This window comes from Sabethes cyaneus, chromosome 1, assembly GCF_943734655.1.
Source record: "Sabethes cyaneus chromosome 1, idSabCyanKW18_F2, whole genome shotgun sequence".
In the NCBI taxonomy this organism is placed as follows: Eukaryota; Metazoa; Arthropoda; class Insecta; order Diptera; family Culicidae; genus Sabethes; species Sabethes cyaneus.
In genome coordinates, this window is record NC_071353.1 from 107,040,509 (window position 1) to 107,059,393 (window position 18,885).

Here is an 18,885-nt window from a genome sequence, read left to right on the forward strand (position 1 = left end):
GATCTGGGAGGAGGAAAAGCTACCGGAGGAATGGATGGAAGGAGTGGTTTGTCCCATCTACAAAAAGGGTGATCGGCTAGACTGCTGCAACGATCGTGGTATTACGCTAGTAAACGCCGCCTACAAGGTACTTTCCCAGATCCTGTTACGCCGGCTGTCACCGATAGCACAAGGTTTCGTAGGGAATTATCAGGTGGGTTTCATAGGGGCTCGCGCAACTACGGACCAAATCTTTACTATCCGACAGATCTTGCAGAAATGTCGGGAGTACAACGTGCCCAAGCATCACAATTTTATTGATTTCAAAGCAGCATACGATGGAGACAAGCTATGGCAGATAATGCACAAACATGGTTTCCGGACAAACTGACGCGACTGATCAGAGCTACATTGGATCGAGTGAGGTGTTTCGTACGCATCTCTGGGACATTCTCGAGTCCCTACGAGACGCGGCGAGGATTGAGACAAGGTGACGGTTTATCCTGCATGCTGTTCAATCGCTCTTGAGGGAGTGATCCGACGTGCGGGCATCGAAACGAGAGGCACGATTTTTACCAAGAGTAGCCAACTTCTAGGCTTTGCAGATGACTTCGATATCATAGCCAGGACCTTTGCGGAGGCGGAGGCAATCTACGCCAGACTGAAAGCGAAGTCTAGGAGAATTGGGCTAAAAATAAATGCGTCTAAGACCAAATACATGAAAGGAAGAGGCTCAAAGGAAACAGACGCGCGCCTCCCACGAACGGTAACCGTTGACGGCGACGAACTAGAAGCGGTAGAGGAGTTCGTGTATTTGGGATCGCTGGTGACCGCGGACAACAACACTAGTAAGGAGATCCAGCGGCGCATCCAAACGGGAAATCGGGCCTACTTTGCCCTTCGTAAAACGCTACGATCAGGAAGCATACGTCGCCGCACGAAGCTAACAATGTACAAAACTCTTATTACACCGGTAGTTCTTTATGGACTTGAAGCCGTGACGCTGCTCACGGAGCACATACGCGCCCTTGCCGTGTTCGAACGGAAAGTGCTGCGGACGATATTTGACGGAGTACAAACTGAAAGCGGAGGGTGGCGGAGGTGTATGAATCACGAGCTACAGGCACTGCTTGGGGAGACTCCCATCGTACATCTAGCGAAAGTTAGCAGGCTACGGTGAGTCGGACACGTCGTAAGGATGCCGGACGACAGTGCGACGAAAATAGTCCTCTTCAACAACCCCAACGACACCAGGAACAGGGGGGCCCAACGTGCACGATGCCCAGGTCGAAAGCGATTTGCGACTTCTGAGACGGCTAGGAAATTGGCGACGAGTGGCCCAAGACCGAGTTGAATGGAAACGAGTGTTTGAAACAGCACGAGCCACCCCGGCTCTATGCTGCTGAAGATGTGAAAGCACGCGCCACTCCGCACGCCGTGCTAAAACATTCTCCTTCGTTCATACGTCACACGTACCCGGTTTCAGTGCACTTCGCCGACTCTCGTACGAACAAATGTGACTCAGCACATCGGTGCCAATTTTTTTGCTAGGTTCCGTTTTATATGTGTTGAGTGAGCCCAGTGCGGCACTGGACGAGAAGACGACAGCCGAGCACCCCACTCATACTCTGCTTTTTTTCTTTTTTTCTTTCTTTCGTGCTATCTGCGCTGCGCACTTATCTACCTATCCGAAAACATTCTGTACATTTCGTTAGGCGAATAATATGGACATGAAAGTTAAAACGATTAAAGATTAAATTAACGATTTTTTAAATCATACTTTATTTGAATATTATATCAACGTCTCTCAATTGAAAACCCGTTTTCGTTCTTTATAATACATTGTAACACACAAATTTTGTATTGAACAATCAATAGTGACAGTAAAGCAAAAATTTAAAAACAGCTCGTTTTTGACACGGATTGATTTTGGCAACATAGGGGAACTGTGGGTAAAACCGACACCTTAACAATTTCCACAGAAATTCCATATTTGTAGGTCAATTAATATCCGACAAACCTCCCAGAATCTTAGTTGAACTCTAAATCCCTCATTCCACGAGGTCTGTTTGATACATATTTCGAATGTTTTTGATATATAATGAAAAAGAAAACTCTGTATTTTCAGGAGTAACAAGCAGCAGTGCGGGTAAACTCGACACCATGTCAGGGTAAAACCGACACCTCATAAATATTAAGTGAAATCTTTGCTTAAAAAAATTATGATTCTCAGGGAAGGTGCCCATAGTATGCCTAGCGACAGCGAGGAAGAATCAACCCCCTCCCCTCCTTCCCCCCTGATTTTTCAATTATCCTTGGATTCGTCATTTTTAATTCAACGGTCGATGACACTTTTTGATGGACTGAATAGCTGCGCTGTCCGTGGAACTGGGATAAAAAGAGATAAAGTTCGAGGAAAAACTAATTGACGCGGTACTTTTAGTATACAAACAGAATACGTTTATTTGCGTGTTACCACTAGGTTCATACACATGAGAATGAGACAGAATGAGATCAAAAAAGAAAATGTCATACAATGCAGTGTTACCAAAAATGAATATGTAAATCTTCAATCGGGAGGGTGACACACAAGTAGTCAATATTATCCTACACTCCTCCTAAATGACTACTCCAATTACAAAAGTCCAATTCTCTCCACAAACTTCCTTAACAAACACGGTCCTAACGGCTTCGTCAGAGCGTCTGCAATCATTTCACTTGAAGGACAATAAATAAGTTCCACCACCTTTCGCTCACAAAGCTCTCGAATAAAATGACTCTTCGTGTCGATGTACTTCACTCTTCCACTAACTCGCTCGGCCTTGGCGAAACTTAAACATCCTTGGTTGTCTTCGAAAATCTTTGTAGCTCCAATCTGCGGTTCGTCCAAGTCTTGTAGCAATCGTCTAAGTCAGACCACTTCCTGACACGTCAAAGTCAAAGCATTGTACTCTGCTTCGAGTGTCGATAACGCCATGTCCTGTGCTTTGCTGGTCCAGCATACTGGTCCCTGGCCGTAGAAGAATACGAATCCAGTCGTTGATTTTCTTGTCCGCTGATCGCCTGCATAATCTGAGTCAGAATAGCCTATTAATTCCCAACTATCACTTGGACAAAACTTAAGCCTGTAGTCCTTGGTTGTATTTGCGTACTGCAAAATTCTTTTCGCAGCTGCCCAGTCGCTTTTATTCGGCTCCTGTACTTTTCTGCCAAGCAACCCTACACTCACCGATAAATCCGGTCTAGCGTTCACCGCCAAATACAAAAGCGCTCTAACTAGGCTACGGTACAAAGTATTATCCTCGAAAGGTTGACTTCCGTTGTTCACCGATGTATCGCTAGGATCCATGGGAGTCTTCACGGGGTGTGCATTCCCCATTCCAAACTTCTTGACCAGATCATTAATATAAGCAGTTAAACGCATGGTATAGTAACCATCTTCTTTCTGAATATCATAGCCTAGAAAATGACGCACTAAGCCGAGAGACGTAATATCAAAGCGTTCACGAAGGCTTTCAAAGACTTCATCCAATTCGTTCTCCTCCGTACATCCAAGCAAAAGATCATCTACATATACAACCAGATACACAGTTGGACCTTTACCTTTACGAACGTAAACACAGGGATCAGAGTTGGATTGTACAAAACCTTGCTTTAGAAGCACCGCGTGCAGTGCCTTATTCCAGCACCGGGCCGACTGTTTCAACTCGTAAATGCTTTTCTGTAATTTGCACACTTTCTTTTCTTGACCGGGTACCTCAAAGCCTGGCGGTTGCCGCATGTACAGCTCTTCTTCGATGGTACCGTTGAGGTACGCTGTTTTTACGTCGTACTGCTTCAACACTAGCTTCTTCTTTCTAGCAACAGCTAACATTACCCGCAATGTTGTTTGGCGAGTCACTGGCGCGAACACTTCTAAATAATCTATGCCAAGGGTCTGCGAGTAGCCCTGAGCTACTATTCGGGCCTTGTGCTTCACTACCCTGCCACTTTCATCTTTCTTTAGTTTAAATACCCACTTTGCACCAACAATCTTCTTTCCGATTGGTAGATCCACAAGGTTCCAGGTTTGATTAAGCTTATGAGCATCCATTTCTTCGCACATCGCTCTTTTCCACTCGGCTACAGACATCGCTTCAGAATAATCACTTGGTTCTTCACTGTGAGTGACCTGCCCGACTATATAGTCATCGAATCTTCTCGGTAGTACACTACGCGTATTTCGCTCGCTTCTTCTCAATGCCTCTTCGAAACCATAGAAATCACTTTCATCCGCGTCTTCGTACACAGAGTTTTCATCGATTGCATCCGACATTTCAGAATCATTTGTCGAATTTTCTTACCGGCTTACGATTTCTATCACTTCACTTTCTCTGTCGACATGAGGCTCTTCTTTCAGCTCCTCCTGCGACTCAGAACCATTACTCAGCTCAATGAACCTCGCGTCACGGTTTATAATCACACTACCCGTATCTTTATCCAAGAAACGATAACCTTTGTGGCATGTAGAGTATCCAAGAAATATCAATTTCTTTGCTTTGGGTTCAAACTTTTTACGTTTCACGTCCGGAATGTGCACATAGGCAGCACATCCGAAAACCCGTAATCTGGAGAGATCCGGTTTCACTCCCGTCCACAATTCGAACGGTGTTCGATCAACAACTCTCGACGGTAGACGATTTTGTATATAAGCGGCCGTCAAGACTGCTTCTCCCCAATAGCATTTCGGCAAACCCGCGTCCAGCAGCATACAGTTCGCCATCTTTTGCAGCGCCCTGTTCTTACGCTCCGAAGCACCGTTTGACTGAGGTGAGTATGGAGTAGAGAACTGCGCCTGAATACCTTCCGATTTGTAGAACTCTTGAAGGTTATGACCGATATACTCGCCTCCGTTATCGGATCGCACAATTCGAGGTTTCCTGCCAAACATTGTTTCAGTCCAACGAACGTATTCTTTTATTTTAATTGCAGCTTCGCTTTTCGCCGTCAACAGATAGACCACACAAAACCGACTATAATCATCTATCATAGTCATGAAATATTTATTCCCGCTTGGTGTTTGGTTCTCCATGGGTCCACAAAGATCCATGTGGATGATATCGAGAGGCTGTTTGGATTTACGCTCAGCTATTTGTGGAAAGGGTTTTCTAACTAGCTTTCCCTTCAAGCAACACTCACACACGATGTGTTCCCCGCAATCCTTCATCTCAATACCGGACGCAAGATCTTTAGATTTGATAACACCCATAACGTCCATACTTCGGTGACCAAACCGACGGTGCCAAGTATGTTGACACTGCTCTGTGTGATTACATGCTGCTATCAAACAATGTTGTGTTGTTTTAAGCTTGTATTGGTTACCGTGTATTTCACCAAGTGCAATTACTTCGCCGTTTGCGGATGTTATGTGGCACAAATTTGCTTTAAAAACAACATTAAAACCCTTACTTGCCATCTTTCGAACAGAAATCAATCCACCTTCTAAGGCAGGAACATACAAAACGTAATCCAGCATTATAGCTATACGCTTTCCATTTCCGTTGATACCAAACACAGTTCCACTTCCGCAACCAGCTGACTTCGTTTTTGAGCCGTCTGCCAAGGTGACATCAACCACTACGTCGCTTTTGAATTCCGTGAAAAAACCTTTATCGTTCGTCATGTGGCACGTGCACCCAGTAAACCATTTGGATTGAATATCTCGATTGCAACTGAGATATACGAAATCATATCTGAACGAAAAAGTTATATTTCACGCCATATAAGAACATATATGTACCAAAGTGGAGGCGATATACGTTCGAAAATTTTGACAATTATTTGTAATTCTATTTTGCGTAGTTTTTATAACACGCAACTAAATACTCCTGAATATATGATTAAGATATAATCAAATATTGCAATCGTCTATACTGCTTTATAATTCACAGTCATGAATTGTATTTGAAGACACGCACGACTGCAAAACAACTTATTGTTCACTTCGACTTGACATACTCTAATCATTATACAATTCCAATGTGAAATTGACATGAAAACGATTTAATGTGTATTTTCTATTACGATATTGTGTTATCTGGGCAGCCACTGTCCAACATCCAAGTGTCAGGTACTACTTCGCCGGCAACAAAACATACTACACCACAGACAACACCGTCTTGTTCAGCTGTCTGCTGCCCCGCTGGTTTTACTTCAGCTTGTTTTGCCTGCTGCTCCGGGCCATTCTTCGAAAGTGTTGTTTTTCCGTTCTTCGCAGCCAGAAACTTACGACAGTTCCTACGGAAATGACCCACTTGATGACAAAAGAAACACTTCTTATCGAATTTCGGTTTCACATCTGTTTGCAAGACTTTTTCATTGTCATTCTCTTGCTGCTGTTGTTTTTTGGTACTCGTCGCGCAATCGTCCGACTACAAAATCCATGGTTAAATCTACCTGTGGTCTGTTCTCCAACGACGTTACAAAACTGTTGTACGAAACAGGCAACCCAAGTAACATTTTTGTTGTATAACAGCTTATCAAGCAGTTGTTCTACGGGATTTAGCTATACAATAGTTTAATAAGCTATTATGCAACAAAAATGTTACTTGGGAAACTACGCAGCATCATGAGAATTCTCAGCAGCTCTCCTAGCTCGATACCGGCATTATCGAGTCGTTCGTATAGATTCTCAATCTGCTCGATGTGTTTTTCAACATCTCCACCTTCGCCAAGCTTTAAGCCACATAATTGCTGAAGAAGCATCACCTGATTGCCGATTGTCGCTTTTTCGTGGTAAATTTGGAGATTTTCCCACATTTCACGCGCACTCGCGGCCCTTTTCACGAAACGCAATTGGCTATCTTCAACGAATAAAGAGATAGTCGCACGAGCCTTACGGTCATTTTTCTTCCATTGTTCGAACGTCGGATCAACCTCTTCTGATTTCGCATCCTCGATAACATCAAAAATGCCCTCGCGCTTAAGTAACATTCTCATCCGATACTTTCACGAACCGTAATTCGTGCCGTTCAATTTTGCGAAGGTAACTTTTACGTTGTCCGCCATTTTGTATCACCGCACAAATCTTCGGAACTTTCCGGAACACAGTTTTTCCCGCAGAAACAAAATAAACACTTTTCCGTTCTTTCCGAAACTGGGCCGTATAACCTGATGGACTGAATAGCTGCGCTGTCCGTGGAACTCGGATAAAAAGAGATAAAGTTCGAGGAAAAACTAATTAACGCGGTACTTTTAGTATACAAAAGGAATACGTTTATTTGCGTGTTACCACTAGGTTCATACACATGACAATGAGACAGAATGAGATCAAAAAAGTAAATGTCATACAATGCAGTGTTACCAAAAATGAATATGTAAATCTTCAATCGGGAGGGTGACACACAAGTAGTCATTATTATCCTACACTTTTAACATTTTTTACTTGTTTTTCGGCCCAGATTCTCAGTTTTAAACCAAAGCATAAAAATAAACGCATTAAACTTAAAATACATACTATCTAGAAGTACAAGCACAAAGCCTGTATCATTTTTATCCTGACTAAAAGTGTCGATTTTACCCCGAATTGCGTCAAAATTTCAGAACAATGGTTTAGAGCACCAATAAACGAAAAAATCAGGTGTATTTTTTCAAAATACACTAACAAAATAATCGCTGATAAATCAAGCATGCAGAGCGCGTCGAATTTTACAAATTTCTCCACCTTAAACACTTAAATTCCACTTGCGAAATTTTACAAGGACTGTTTCTTGACTGCTTACCGGTCTTGTTTTGCTGTTTGCTTTGACAGTTTTAGAACTTCGGCGGTGTTAAAATGGCTTAAAACGTAAGAAATAACAAGTGTAAACAGAATGCATTAGACGATTTGCAAAAAACAGCTCATAACTTTAAAAATCGAGGGATGTCGGTTTTACGCACAGTGTCGATTATACCCGGATTACCCCCACTGCATTACAATCATCCATAAAAGAAGTAATCATAACAAATCGAACTTGCGCAGGTAAAAAATGTACTAGATTTAGCGTACTCGAACAAACTTTACGACTAGCCAATACACAAACCAAACGTACTTGCACAAAACTACCTGTAAACTTTCATGCAAGTAGCTTGCAAGATCAATCTGACAATCAATTCGCGCAGCAAACACTAAAGCAGTACAAGATGTCCGCGTCGTTGGTTTGAATATCATTGCAGTTCAGATTTTTACTCAGTTTTATTAACACAATTCGAAAAGTTTAGCGAAAAAATGAGTATCAAGATTGATATCAACGTGTGCCGTGTGTGTTGCAAATCAGAAGCGCCCCATGCTATACTGCAGTACGCTCAAAAGTTTCTTTACTGCACTGGGCTCGAGGTAAAAGACGGCAGCTCGGTGGGAATAGAATTAATTTTCCGATTGCTTTCGTGATTTACTACTATCGAGTGTACTTGAACGATGTTTTAAAATTGCTTACCTAGATTAACCCGACGAAGCGCGCAATTTTTGAATAATTAAAAAAAATATTTCTATTTTAGATCGTCGAAAATGATGGACTTCCGGACAAAATATGCGCTACCTGTTTGGAACGTATGAAATCCGCAGCAGATTTTAAGAAAAAGAGCGAACATTCCGATCGACAACTTCGGAATTTTATTGCTAATGTCAATAATCAGTTTCACATGACCCTGGTAATCTCCGAAAATGATGACGATGGGGAAGACGAAATTGCCACCCTGCAGGTAACGGAAGTGAAAAAAGTTTCAAGCATTGGTGAGGGAAACATGGAAGTATCCGTTCTCACTAGCCAGACAAATAGTGCTCTTGGAACAAAAGGAGCACAGATCGCTGGAGATACTGGTGAACCAGAAATTGAAGTGATTCAAGAAGTTCAGGAGCCGACACAAGAACCGGAAACGGAACCACATTTAGGGTTTGAGCTGCAACAAGAACAGCGAAAAGAAAAATTCCGTGCAGTAGCAGTCATTCAGGAAAAACCGTTGGTGGAACCAAAAAAAGAATTGTTTGAAGTAGTTGAAGTAGACTACGACGATGGTATTCTGCCGCAGGGGATGGAATCAGATGAGTTAGAACAAACTGATGATCAGATGGATGACACGGAAGAAACGGAACAAGTAATTTATATTAGTATTCCAGATCAATACTGTTCAGAGCCGAAATTAGCTTCCGCATCGGATGAAACCGTCACCGACAATCAAGAAGAAGAAAATCCTGCAAAATCCCCCGAGCTTGAGCAAATTGAAGAGTTTAAATATGAAATCAAGCAGCAAACCAACCATCCGGGTAAATTATCTGCTACCAACAAATCGGCTATTAATGGGCAGTTTGAATGTACCCAATGCGCTAAATTCTTCTCCACTAAAACCAATCTCAACCGGCATCTGCAGGCTCATGATGGTAATAAGCCGTACGTTTGCCATCTTTGCCAGAAAGGCTTTACACAGAACGGTTCTCTAAAACAGCACCTGCTGATTCACCAGAATATTCGTCCTTTCGTGTGCAACGTGTGCGGGCAGGGCTTCAGTCAGCAGAAATCACTAACGTTTCACATGCGACGTCACACCAACGAAAAACCGTTCGTGTGTCCACACTGTCAATTCGCTTTCCGTCAGAAGGATGGCCTCAAACGGCACGTGTTGGTCAAGCACACCGCACGAGACGCGAAAACGTTCAACTGCACTCAATGCCCGATGACGTTCGGCACTCGGTACGGATTGGCTACGCACCGTAAACGGCACGAGATTGCCAGTGCAGCTGCGGCCGAAGGAGTGCCGATTGTTATGAAAGATTAGGCTGAAACATGCAACCACCTGAACAAGGAAGCAATGCCGATGTGACGCAAGCACGTCATACTTAACTGTTCAACTCAATACATTTTTTATCAAAAGTGTAATAGAAGTATCATATACCCCAATAATCCGCTGGTATAAAGTTCTTCTTGTGAAAGAGCCGTATTTATGCATAACATGTTGATTAGTACATACTAAATAAAACTCAAGTTTAAATTTGATTTTTTTTAATTCACTATCCGTGAAACATCTTCCGAGTCTATTCCAATTGATACTTTTGTTATTCCAACTGTAACTGGTTCCATTACCGGATCATTAATTACAGCTTCTGGTTGCTAGATTGGATTAATTAGTTTTGCTATTATACTCAAGGCACAGTACCGTCATATCATTTTAACATTTCTTCTTTTGATGATGCAACTTACTTTTTCGCCGGTCCAAGGCAATTGAACACGAGTAATTGTTCTAGTTTTGATGCAGACAGTGTTATTGCTGTTACTTTTGCACCCATTGAGGCTGATCTGATATCTGTGTATCTTGAGAGGTTCAATGTTTGTTGTCCTATCCTAAGCGTTCGCAAAACAGCACCCGCTGCTCTTTCCCTAATTTGGCTACACCTGTATCGTTTATCTCGCACTTTCAATTGATTTCTAGATCGTATAAATTATTATATTAGTGATTCTCAGTTTATTGTTAATACTTGGCTTGCTTTTTACTTATTTTGCACGACTGGTAATTCTACAGACAATTTTCCTCGTTACGTTCACCATGTAATAAAAATTATCAAAATCTTAAACATTAGTTGAAAACACTAAACTCCAATCAATCTAGGCAGAATATTTAAATCTCAAGTGATTGGTTCGCAGTTCAGAAACAGAAAAAAAAGGTTTTTTAGCCTTTACAGCAGTAATCAAGCCATCATACCACTGCCTGTTTTTCGCCGCTTCTTTGTCTTGTGCGCCGACAAAGATTCCTGTCCACTGTCGGTATTGGAATCACTATCGCTTTCATCACTGCTCGAGCTGGAAGACGAGGAACTAGAGTTGCTCGAGCTATCAGAGGCCACACCGGTACTCTGACCCAAATCAATCATTGCCGCCTGTTTTGCCAAATCTGGTTCCAATTCCTAACACAGAAAAACAAATAAAATCCTTCCAGAAGAGGAAATGCTGTCATCCTTACCTGAAGCACCTTGAACCATTTTTTGGACAACTTTGGCCGCCCGCGAACCGTTTTATGCCAAACCACAGGGAAGTTAGTTTTACTGCAAAAGTTCTGCGTCACAGCAATTGTGTCATCCATGTTAAGCACGACGTGCCACCAACCACCAGGAACAAATACTGTTTCACCTGGTTTCTGTAGGATCTCAATCTAAAATTATCAAGCGAAAACTAAAGCCACTGCACGGTCATTGATTGTACAATCTCTTACCGGTTTACAATCACTCGGCCAGTCCAACTGTTTAGTCTTCGGGTAGATTAAATTAAACCAAGTAATTGCCTCATCGCGTTGCTTCCCACCGATGGCTCCAGTAACCTTGAGTAGCTCTTTTGGCGTATTGGTAGGGAACAAGCACCAACGTTTGTGACCCACAACCAGAGCATTCCATGCGCTGGTTCCCAACGGGTCAATGTGAATCCCTGTACCGGACCGGCCGGGACCCATGACAAACCACCTGTATGGTGGTCTTCGCTCCTCTCCCGCGTGCTTGAATAAATCATCACGGAAATATACCGGAATATCATAATCTTCCAGTAGTTTTTTCCGACGGTGATGCTGCAAACAAAAAAACAAGAACTCGGCATTGTGTTTTAGTAAGAATTAATTTTTTAACAATACCTCCCCAAAGCTACTGTCAAAAATGTACAGCGGACTATCATCTGTCGTACTCCGCATGTACTCGATATAGTACTTCATCTTCATTTTGACGCTGTAGCCGTCGTTATCCTCGCCACACTTGAACTTCTGATTTCGGTACTTTTTCGCCAACCGCTCAAGGGTCCATTTGTACTGCGCTTTCCAACCATCCTGTATCCCTTCAATAACGACCGGTTTGTACAAGCTCTCATAACGATCGATAAATTCCTGCGGGCTTACATCTTTCACGTGAATCCTGTCTACATTATCTTCGAACTCTCGAAATTTATCAAACTTTCTATAGAACTCTAGTTGAACCCAGGCAGCCTTATCAGCTAGTTCTGAAGTATAGAAATATATACCAGATTAGATTGATCTTAATCTTTAATTTAAAAACTTAACGAAAACCAATTCCACACTCACCTGGTCTAGCCTTCCGCTTGACCTCCCGGACGCGTTTCCTGGTACGGTGCGATAACTTGACGTCGCCTTCGATCAGGGACATTATTTCGAACTATTAACGATCAGCTATCACGTTACAAACACACTTGAATTCTAGCCTTCCCACACTGGCAATCGCGGCCTCAACGTAACGCTATCCGGTGTCCAAAAATGAAAAAAATTTGGCTTAAAACACCGAGCAAACTAAGGCAGACGTGTTGAGTCAGTGCGATGCGAATGTGCAAATTCAACTTCTGATAATGGCGGAATGACAGTTCACAGTTATAATTCTCGGTGCACGCTTACACTAAACAGCTCAAGTGTTGCTTAATTTTCACTTGAGACTCGAAACCAGGCGTCGCTTTGAGTAAGGGCTATAAATCGGGGGGTTTCCAACAGCAGCGATTACAACACGCAGCAGCGAAAATTGCCGATTTTGAAATCCAGCAGCTCTGACAATTTTTAACATTTTCACACTGAACGAATGAGCACAAGTCTGACGTTATCTCCACCTTGCCGGCACAATCACTTCACTTAAGTGGTTTGTCGTCCTAAGACAAAGCAGCCTGTTGAACAAGATTGCTCCGTGTAACTCGGTTGTTGGCTACCGCTTTTCAATTCCTTGGACACCGAGTAGGGTAACTTATTTTGGACCCCATCAGCAGCTGTACATAATTTGGACACTTCCATTTGATTTTGCTGTAAGTGTCCAAATTGGGTATTTTAATTTTCCCAAAAAAGTTGCTTTTTTTAACTCATTTGATAGCCCGTCGTTTTCTGAATCTAACAGTTCTTTTTTTATTTTAATTAAATGAATATTTGATGAAAAAATTAATAAAAATCAAAAATAGAATGATTTGCTGTTTGACAGATATCCACCAAGCCGATTGATTGAAATGATGTCAGAAGTTCTCTTCCTCTCTTCTATCTTTCTAATAGAGCTTTTCATTTTGACCAAGCTTTTGACAGCTCCCATATGAAACCTGTATCGGCTGATGACCATAGTTTATCTATCCACTGTGTTGTCTAAGGCGAGCTGAGAAGAAAAATGGTTTACTTATAAGCTATCGTCTTACCCAAAAAAAAATTTTTAAATGATAAAAATGCTTTTTTTATTACTTTCACTCATCAAATTTAAAAAAGTCTTCATGTGACTTTACAGTGACATCATATATTATCATAATATGCGAGAATTTAAATACCGCTAAAATACCCAATTAGGTACAGCTGCTGAAGGGGTCCAAAATACGTTGGTTACCCTACTCTCCCCTAGAAATACTCACAGTAAGAGATACGCGGAAACTAAAACCAACGATTTGGCATCAGTGTACAAAAACTGCCAGCACTTGCTGCAGAGCAAAATGCTGTAGCAGTGTGACTTAATTGTTTTCAACATGATACGCTTCAGTTTTATTTACATAAATTTTGCAAAATAGAGCGATATATCTTTCAACTTAATCAGTGTAAAATGCATTGCAAAGCTTTATACACACGGTGTCTGAGTATAATATTCAAGGTGCGTGACAATAGCTTAAGTAGATTTCATAACTATTTCAATACTTGTTAATCAAACATTTAAGCAAACAGTATGCGTGTTCGATTGGCTCCCTTTTGACAATTCTCGCTGCTCGATTGGCTCCCAAGATGGCTGCTTCCGCGTATCTCTCACCTCTGAGTATGTTCTGGCCACACTGGTGAGGCCCTCGCGCAACGAACTTAAGTTGACAGCCATGGTAGTTGACAGTCGGATGGTTGTCAGAAAAATAAACTAGTCAGAAGAAAATAAACAGTGAAAAGTTGTGGAAAATTGAAAGTCATCTTAGATAGTTGAAGTTAAAATCGTTAATAGGGAAATTTAAAGCTAATCGGAAGGTTTAGTTTAGAAAGCATAAAAGTTGGACAGATTTCTTAAAGTGAGTTTTAAAGGAAGCGCGAGAAGGATAGTTGTTTTGTTCGCGGAAAATGTTAAGGAAAAGCAACATAGTTTGAGTAAGTCTATTGAAAAGAATTTGATGGACTTTGATGTTTTTACAACCATTGATTCATAACTATAGGTACGAGTGAACATACGGAAACAATTAAAACGGAAAAGTAAAAACACTACAACACTACAAATAGCGGAATTGTGAGTAATTGGGTCCTAAAGCCCTATGTCGTTTTTAGCTTGAATCGATGAAGTTAGGGTTAGGAACACATATTTTGATATTCAATTTTTTAATTTTAGGCTATTGCCGTTAAAAACCTTTTTTTTTAATTTTGTGAAATTTTGAACAAAAAATAAACATTTGGGCAACCTTATATAGACAAACTATAGTTGTGTATGGTTGTGTCAAGCGGTGTCTAGACAACACGAATTATAAAAAGAAACCATAGTATGTCTTGAAATGTCACGGAAAACTTTTTGTTTACCTTCACGCTCATGTGATAGTGTGTCAAAAACTTAAAAGTTGCAAAGTCAGGAAATGGGTTGGCAATCGCGACCTAAAACATTTTCTGAGTTTACAGCTCATTTTTCGGTTCCGGTCACCTCAGTTTAATTAAGGCCTTTGTCAAAATCAGCAATAAGCGTAGTGACTGCACTTGGTCACAGCGTGGATGGCTTCAGTTTTCGGATGCAACACCCGCCATCGAGATGCGACCGTGTTTGATTAGAAACGCACAGAAATTTTTGGGCTGCCGTTCGCCCTACTGCTGATTCACATCGGAGTAGCAGAACATACCAATCTGATTGATAATACGGTGCCAGTTTCGGTTGGCGTTTTTTTTTTCATACTGTTCTGCGGGGTCGATTGTACCGAGATTATACTGTTGGCCATCAGTTTGACATCGTTTAGTCATTCTTAGCGCAAACTAGATTTGGACAAAGTCTAGCACCGTGAATCGATGGATGGGAATACATTGCCCGAATCAAAACTTTTATCCGATAACTAGTACAAATTTGATGTTCCACTTCCTCACGACCTGCAAAACGCAGACAAGCACAAGAGACAACTGCAAAGCTGTAACTGTCAAAACGATCAGCTGCTCTAATGTCAAACTAGAGTTGCCAGTGAGAAAAAGCTATCATAGTTGCCAGAAACGTGTTATTTTCGTTATGTCAAGGAAGATCTCTAATGTCAAGGGAGGATAAATTACAATATTTTTGTTTTTTAATTTTTTAGTGCTCTGCATCTTTTTAAAAAAGAAAAAACTATACTCTGGTAGTCATAATGGGAAGCTTTATCGTTCCTTCTAAAAAAATCATCTTTTTATCACAAATTTTAGGACCCAATTGATAATGAATTATAGTAACAAATGAAACTAAAGCCGGAAATATATTCATTAGGGTGGTTCAAGTTGAACGACGAACGACAGGAAAAGAAGTTCACATAAAGGCACATAGAAAACAATAATGTGAGTAGAAAGCAAGAAAAACATTAAGACAAAAATAATACTAACGGTCGAAATATATTTTTAGTTTTGATCGACGCTAAAAAGGCTCGAATTGCAAAGATCGTTTTTTATTCTGCGGCGTCACAACAGAGTATTTCTACTCTCCCCCAGACACGTACCTATAGTCCATATATACTAGCACCAGAGCACAGTGGTTTAAAATGCGAAAAACGCGAACCTCAGCATTTTCAAAGGGAAAACGTGATAAAAAGCTACACTCTTATTGGTAAAGTTGTTGTATATCATTACAGCCAACTTTTGACAGGAATAAATTTTTGATTAATCCACCCTAAAGGGAGATAAAAAAATTATTTTTTTAATTATTCGAAAAAACAAAATATGTTCTTCAGCAAACTTGTAGAAAATAATATTTAGAGAAATTTTGTCGAAGATACTTTGGCTCTATCTCTTTAAACAAACGGTCTACAGCATGTTTTGTATGATCAACACCTTAAAACTAAAAAAATACACTTTACTCTTTTTGATGATATTTCGAAGGCCCACTATGTTCTAGAAAGTTGCTTATATTTTAAAAACACACCATTTTGCTGAAAGTGTCATGATAATATCTTGAAGTTTTATACAGGTTTTATGACTTTTTTGATGAAAAATAGTGCTTTTTCATTCCACAATATCTCGGAAAGTGGTCAATAGTGGTAGAAAAGATGATAAACATATGAAAGGGTAACATTTTGCCTTTCACATCCTGGTAAATTCATTAGTATCCCTTAGTTCCTTCGGGGCAAAATCGTCTCTCGAAAATTGTCATTTTCAACATCTTATCGATATTTTTTTATCATGGCATTGCAAGACTGCTCGCTGTATTCACATACTAGTTGCGATAGCTCTTTTTTGAATGAACTCTAGTGAGAGTAGATGAAAAAGAGAGCTAACAACAGTTCTAGGTGTCTTTTTCATCATGAAGATTCAAAATATATTACAAAAGTGTGTGCACACAAGAGTAAATTGGTTGCATATTTCTCTTTCTTGCTTTCTCACGTTTTCCCTTTGAAAATGCAGAGGTTCGCGTTTTACGCATTTTAAACCACTGTGCAGAGGAGCCGAAGGTTGTCAGTGTGCAAATCAAAAGAATCATGTAGTTGGGAAACTATAGTGGTGGTGACGCTAACATATTAGGTGATTTTAATTTGAAATTTTATCCAAAGAATTCCGGAAAAAATTGTTCTTGAATGGATGTCTATTCTCTGTGGTATAACTGGGGGAAAACAAAAACAAACGTGTAAAATCAATGTAAAATGTATCTAGTATAAAGGTATAGGAATCATTTGAGAAACCGGAAATGGAAAGAAAGTCCTGCGGGCCGAGCGTCAGGTACCACACACTTAAACAGTTCAGTAAATTTTACCGAAATCTAAACAGCTGAACGTTCGGTAAAAATTTTGATCGTACATATCGACTTTCACTGATCTTTAGTAACGTTTGGTAACATAAAAAATTTTACCGAATGTTCAGCTGTTTAGATTTCGGTAAAATTTTACCGAATTCGGTGCTTTTTTCTGAGTGTGCATCACCCGACTGTCACAAATGTCATTCCCATACATTTTTCGTGTAGCCAACATCTCATATCTAGCCCATAACAAACTTTGCCTCGGACCAAATGTATGTTAGCTACAGAGACTGTAGATTACAGAGGCGCCGAGACACTCAAAATCCGCTAAATTTTAAAACAAAATGGAGAGTACCATCAAGGGCCTTTAATTATCACCGAATTTCAAACAAAACAGAAAATCTTTTTTCTCAGCATACATTGTTTTTTATGCCTCTAAGTTTCGTATGTACAACTGCACAGTGATTTTCATCATAGTATACAAGTTCAATATATCGTGAAAATAGAACAGGAGAAAGTGATTTTCAAATCCAGAAGGTGATATTCACTTCAGGTACAAAAACAATTTTAAATGCAGTTAATGAAAAGAAAAATCTTATGCCTAACAGCTGAACGCCATAGATGCTAAACCACAACATAATTTTTTTTATTGATTTTCACTGCTCAAACGTAAATATCAGTTTGTTACAATATCAGGACGCTGATATTCTATATTCTCGTGCATGAAGTTCATGCTTGCTGCATTTAGTTATTATGTACGTTTGATCAAAGCAAGCAGATTTTCAATCCAAGGTAGACTGATGATCCAGAAGTTTGAACGTTATGCTGATAAATATTAACAGCACTGGTACCTTCATAAATAGAGGTAACTCTCCGCTTTCGTTCAAAATTTAGCGGTTTATGAGTGTCTCTTGGCACCTCTGTAATCTACATCTCTGTCTTCAGCACAGAGAACAGATTAACAGGCTCGAAGAAAGTAATCGATTTTGTGTGTGTAAAATCCGTCGGTAGCGCCCTCCAGAAATAGTTTGCCAAACGCATCAAAAAATATCCATGTACCTTTATCAATATATCTTTGTGCTGGAGTTACATAGCAGCGACGGCAACGCCATCAAGATTTAGTTTGCCACTTACTGCTCGAGGGGTGCTCTATTGAAGGATTACTCGTAGATTACATAAAAACCTTTTGCACACTTTTTGTCAATTACCTGGTAGTCTGTTCTCTGTGCTTAAATGTTTAAGTTTGAATATCTATTGAATGAATCACCCCATCGACATCTCTATAACGAGCTGCAGTAAACGTCAGCGACAACATGTCCTGGGCTCAAAATTTGACAGCGGGCCCAAATCAGACTGCTGGCAGTTGAGTGAAACGCAGTGCTGACATGCTATCTCATTTTCGCACACACGAGATGTTGGCAGCGAAAACATGGTTGCCTGCCGATGGGTTGGAATGAATCGACCGATTTGCAATACCTTCGTTTCGTTTGAAAGATGTGAAAGGTAATTTTCAAATACATAATAATGAATTCTAGGATGTTTATCATTTAATTAATGCAAATATGTTGCAAAAATATGTTTTAAATGCAGTAGAAAGGCCAGGTCACACCGCTAGGTGGATTAATTCGGGTTTTTCGCATTTCTTTATGTAACTTTTAAATCTCCAGCCCAATCATCATGAAAATTGGAGGTTATAGCACAGAGAACAGACTACCAGGTAATTGACAAAAAGTGTGTAAAAAGCACAGAGAACAGATTAACAGACTCGAAGGAAGTAATCGATTTTTTGTGTGTAAAATCCGTCGGTAGCGCCCTCCAGAAATAGTTTGCCAAACGCATCAAAAAATATCCATGTACCTTTATCAATATATCTTTGTGCTGGAGTTACATAGCAGCGACGGCAACGCCATCAAGATTTAGTTTGCCACTTACTGCTCGAGGGGTGCTCTATTGAAGGATTACTCGTAGATTACATAAAAACCTTTTGCACACTTTTTGTTAATTACCTGGTAGTCTGTTCTCTGTGCTTAAATGTTTAATAG

General features: G+C 40.5%; 2 protein-coding genes across 3 annotated transcripts; one reads left to right on the forward strand and one right to left on the reverse strand.

Annotated features, from left to right (window-relative positions):
• The first annotated feature begins 8,224 nt into the window (after positions 1 to 8,224).
• LOC128746065 (zinc finger and SCAN domain-containing protein 12-like) lies at positions 8,225 to 9,768 on the forward strand. The gene is made up of 2 exons (XM_053843115.1): positions 8,225 to 8,332; positions 8,494 to 9,768. The coding sequence occupies exons 1-2, from the start codon at positions 8,225 to 8,227 to the stop codon at positions 9,766 to 9,768; spliced, it is 1,383 nt and encodes a 460-aa protein (XP_053699090.1).
• A 246-nt stretch (positions 9,769 to 10,014) lies between these two features.
• On the reverse strand, positions 10,015 to 12,302 carry LOC128741572 (bifunctional arginine demethylase and lysyl-hydroxylase PSR). Of its 2 annotated transcripts, XR_008412218.1 has the most exons (6): positions 12,046 to 12,302; positions 11,605 to 11,963; positions 11,197 to 11,541; positions 10,948 to 11,136; positions 10,482 to 10,891; positions 10,015 to 10,415 (listed from the first exon to the last, which is right to left on the reverse strand). XR_008412218.1 is itself a non-coding variant. In XM_053837497.1 (5 exons), exons 1-5 carry the CDS (start codon positions 12,125 to 12,127, stop codon positions 10,676 to 10,678), a joined length of 1,191 nt encoding a protein of 396 aa, XP_053693472.1. In that variant the 5' UTR covers positions 12,128 to 12,302; the 3' UTR covers positions 10,015 to 10,675. The 2 variants fall into 2 exon arrangements, 1 of the variants encoding a protein (XP_053693472.1); XM_053837497.1 differs by having other exon boundaries at positions 10,015 to 10,891.
• Between the last annotated feature and the right edge of the window lie 6,583 nt (positions 12,303 to 18,885).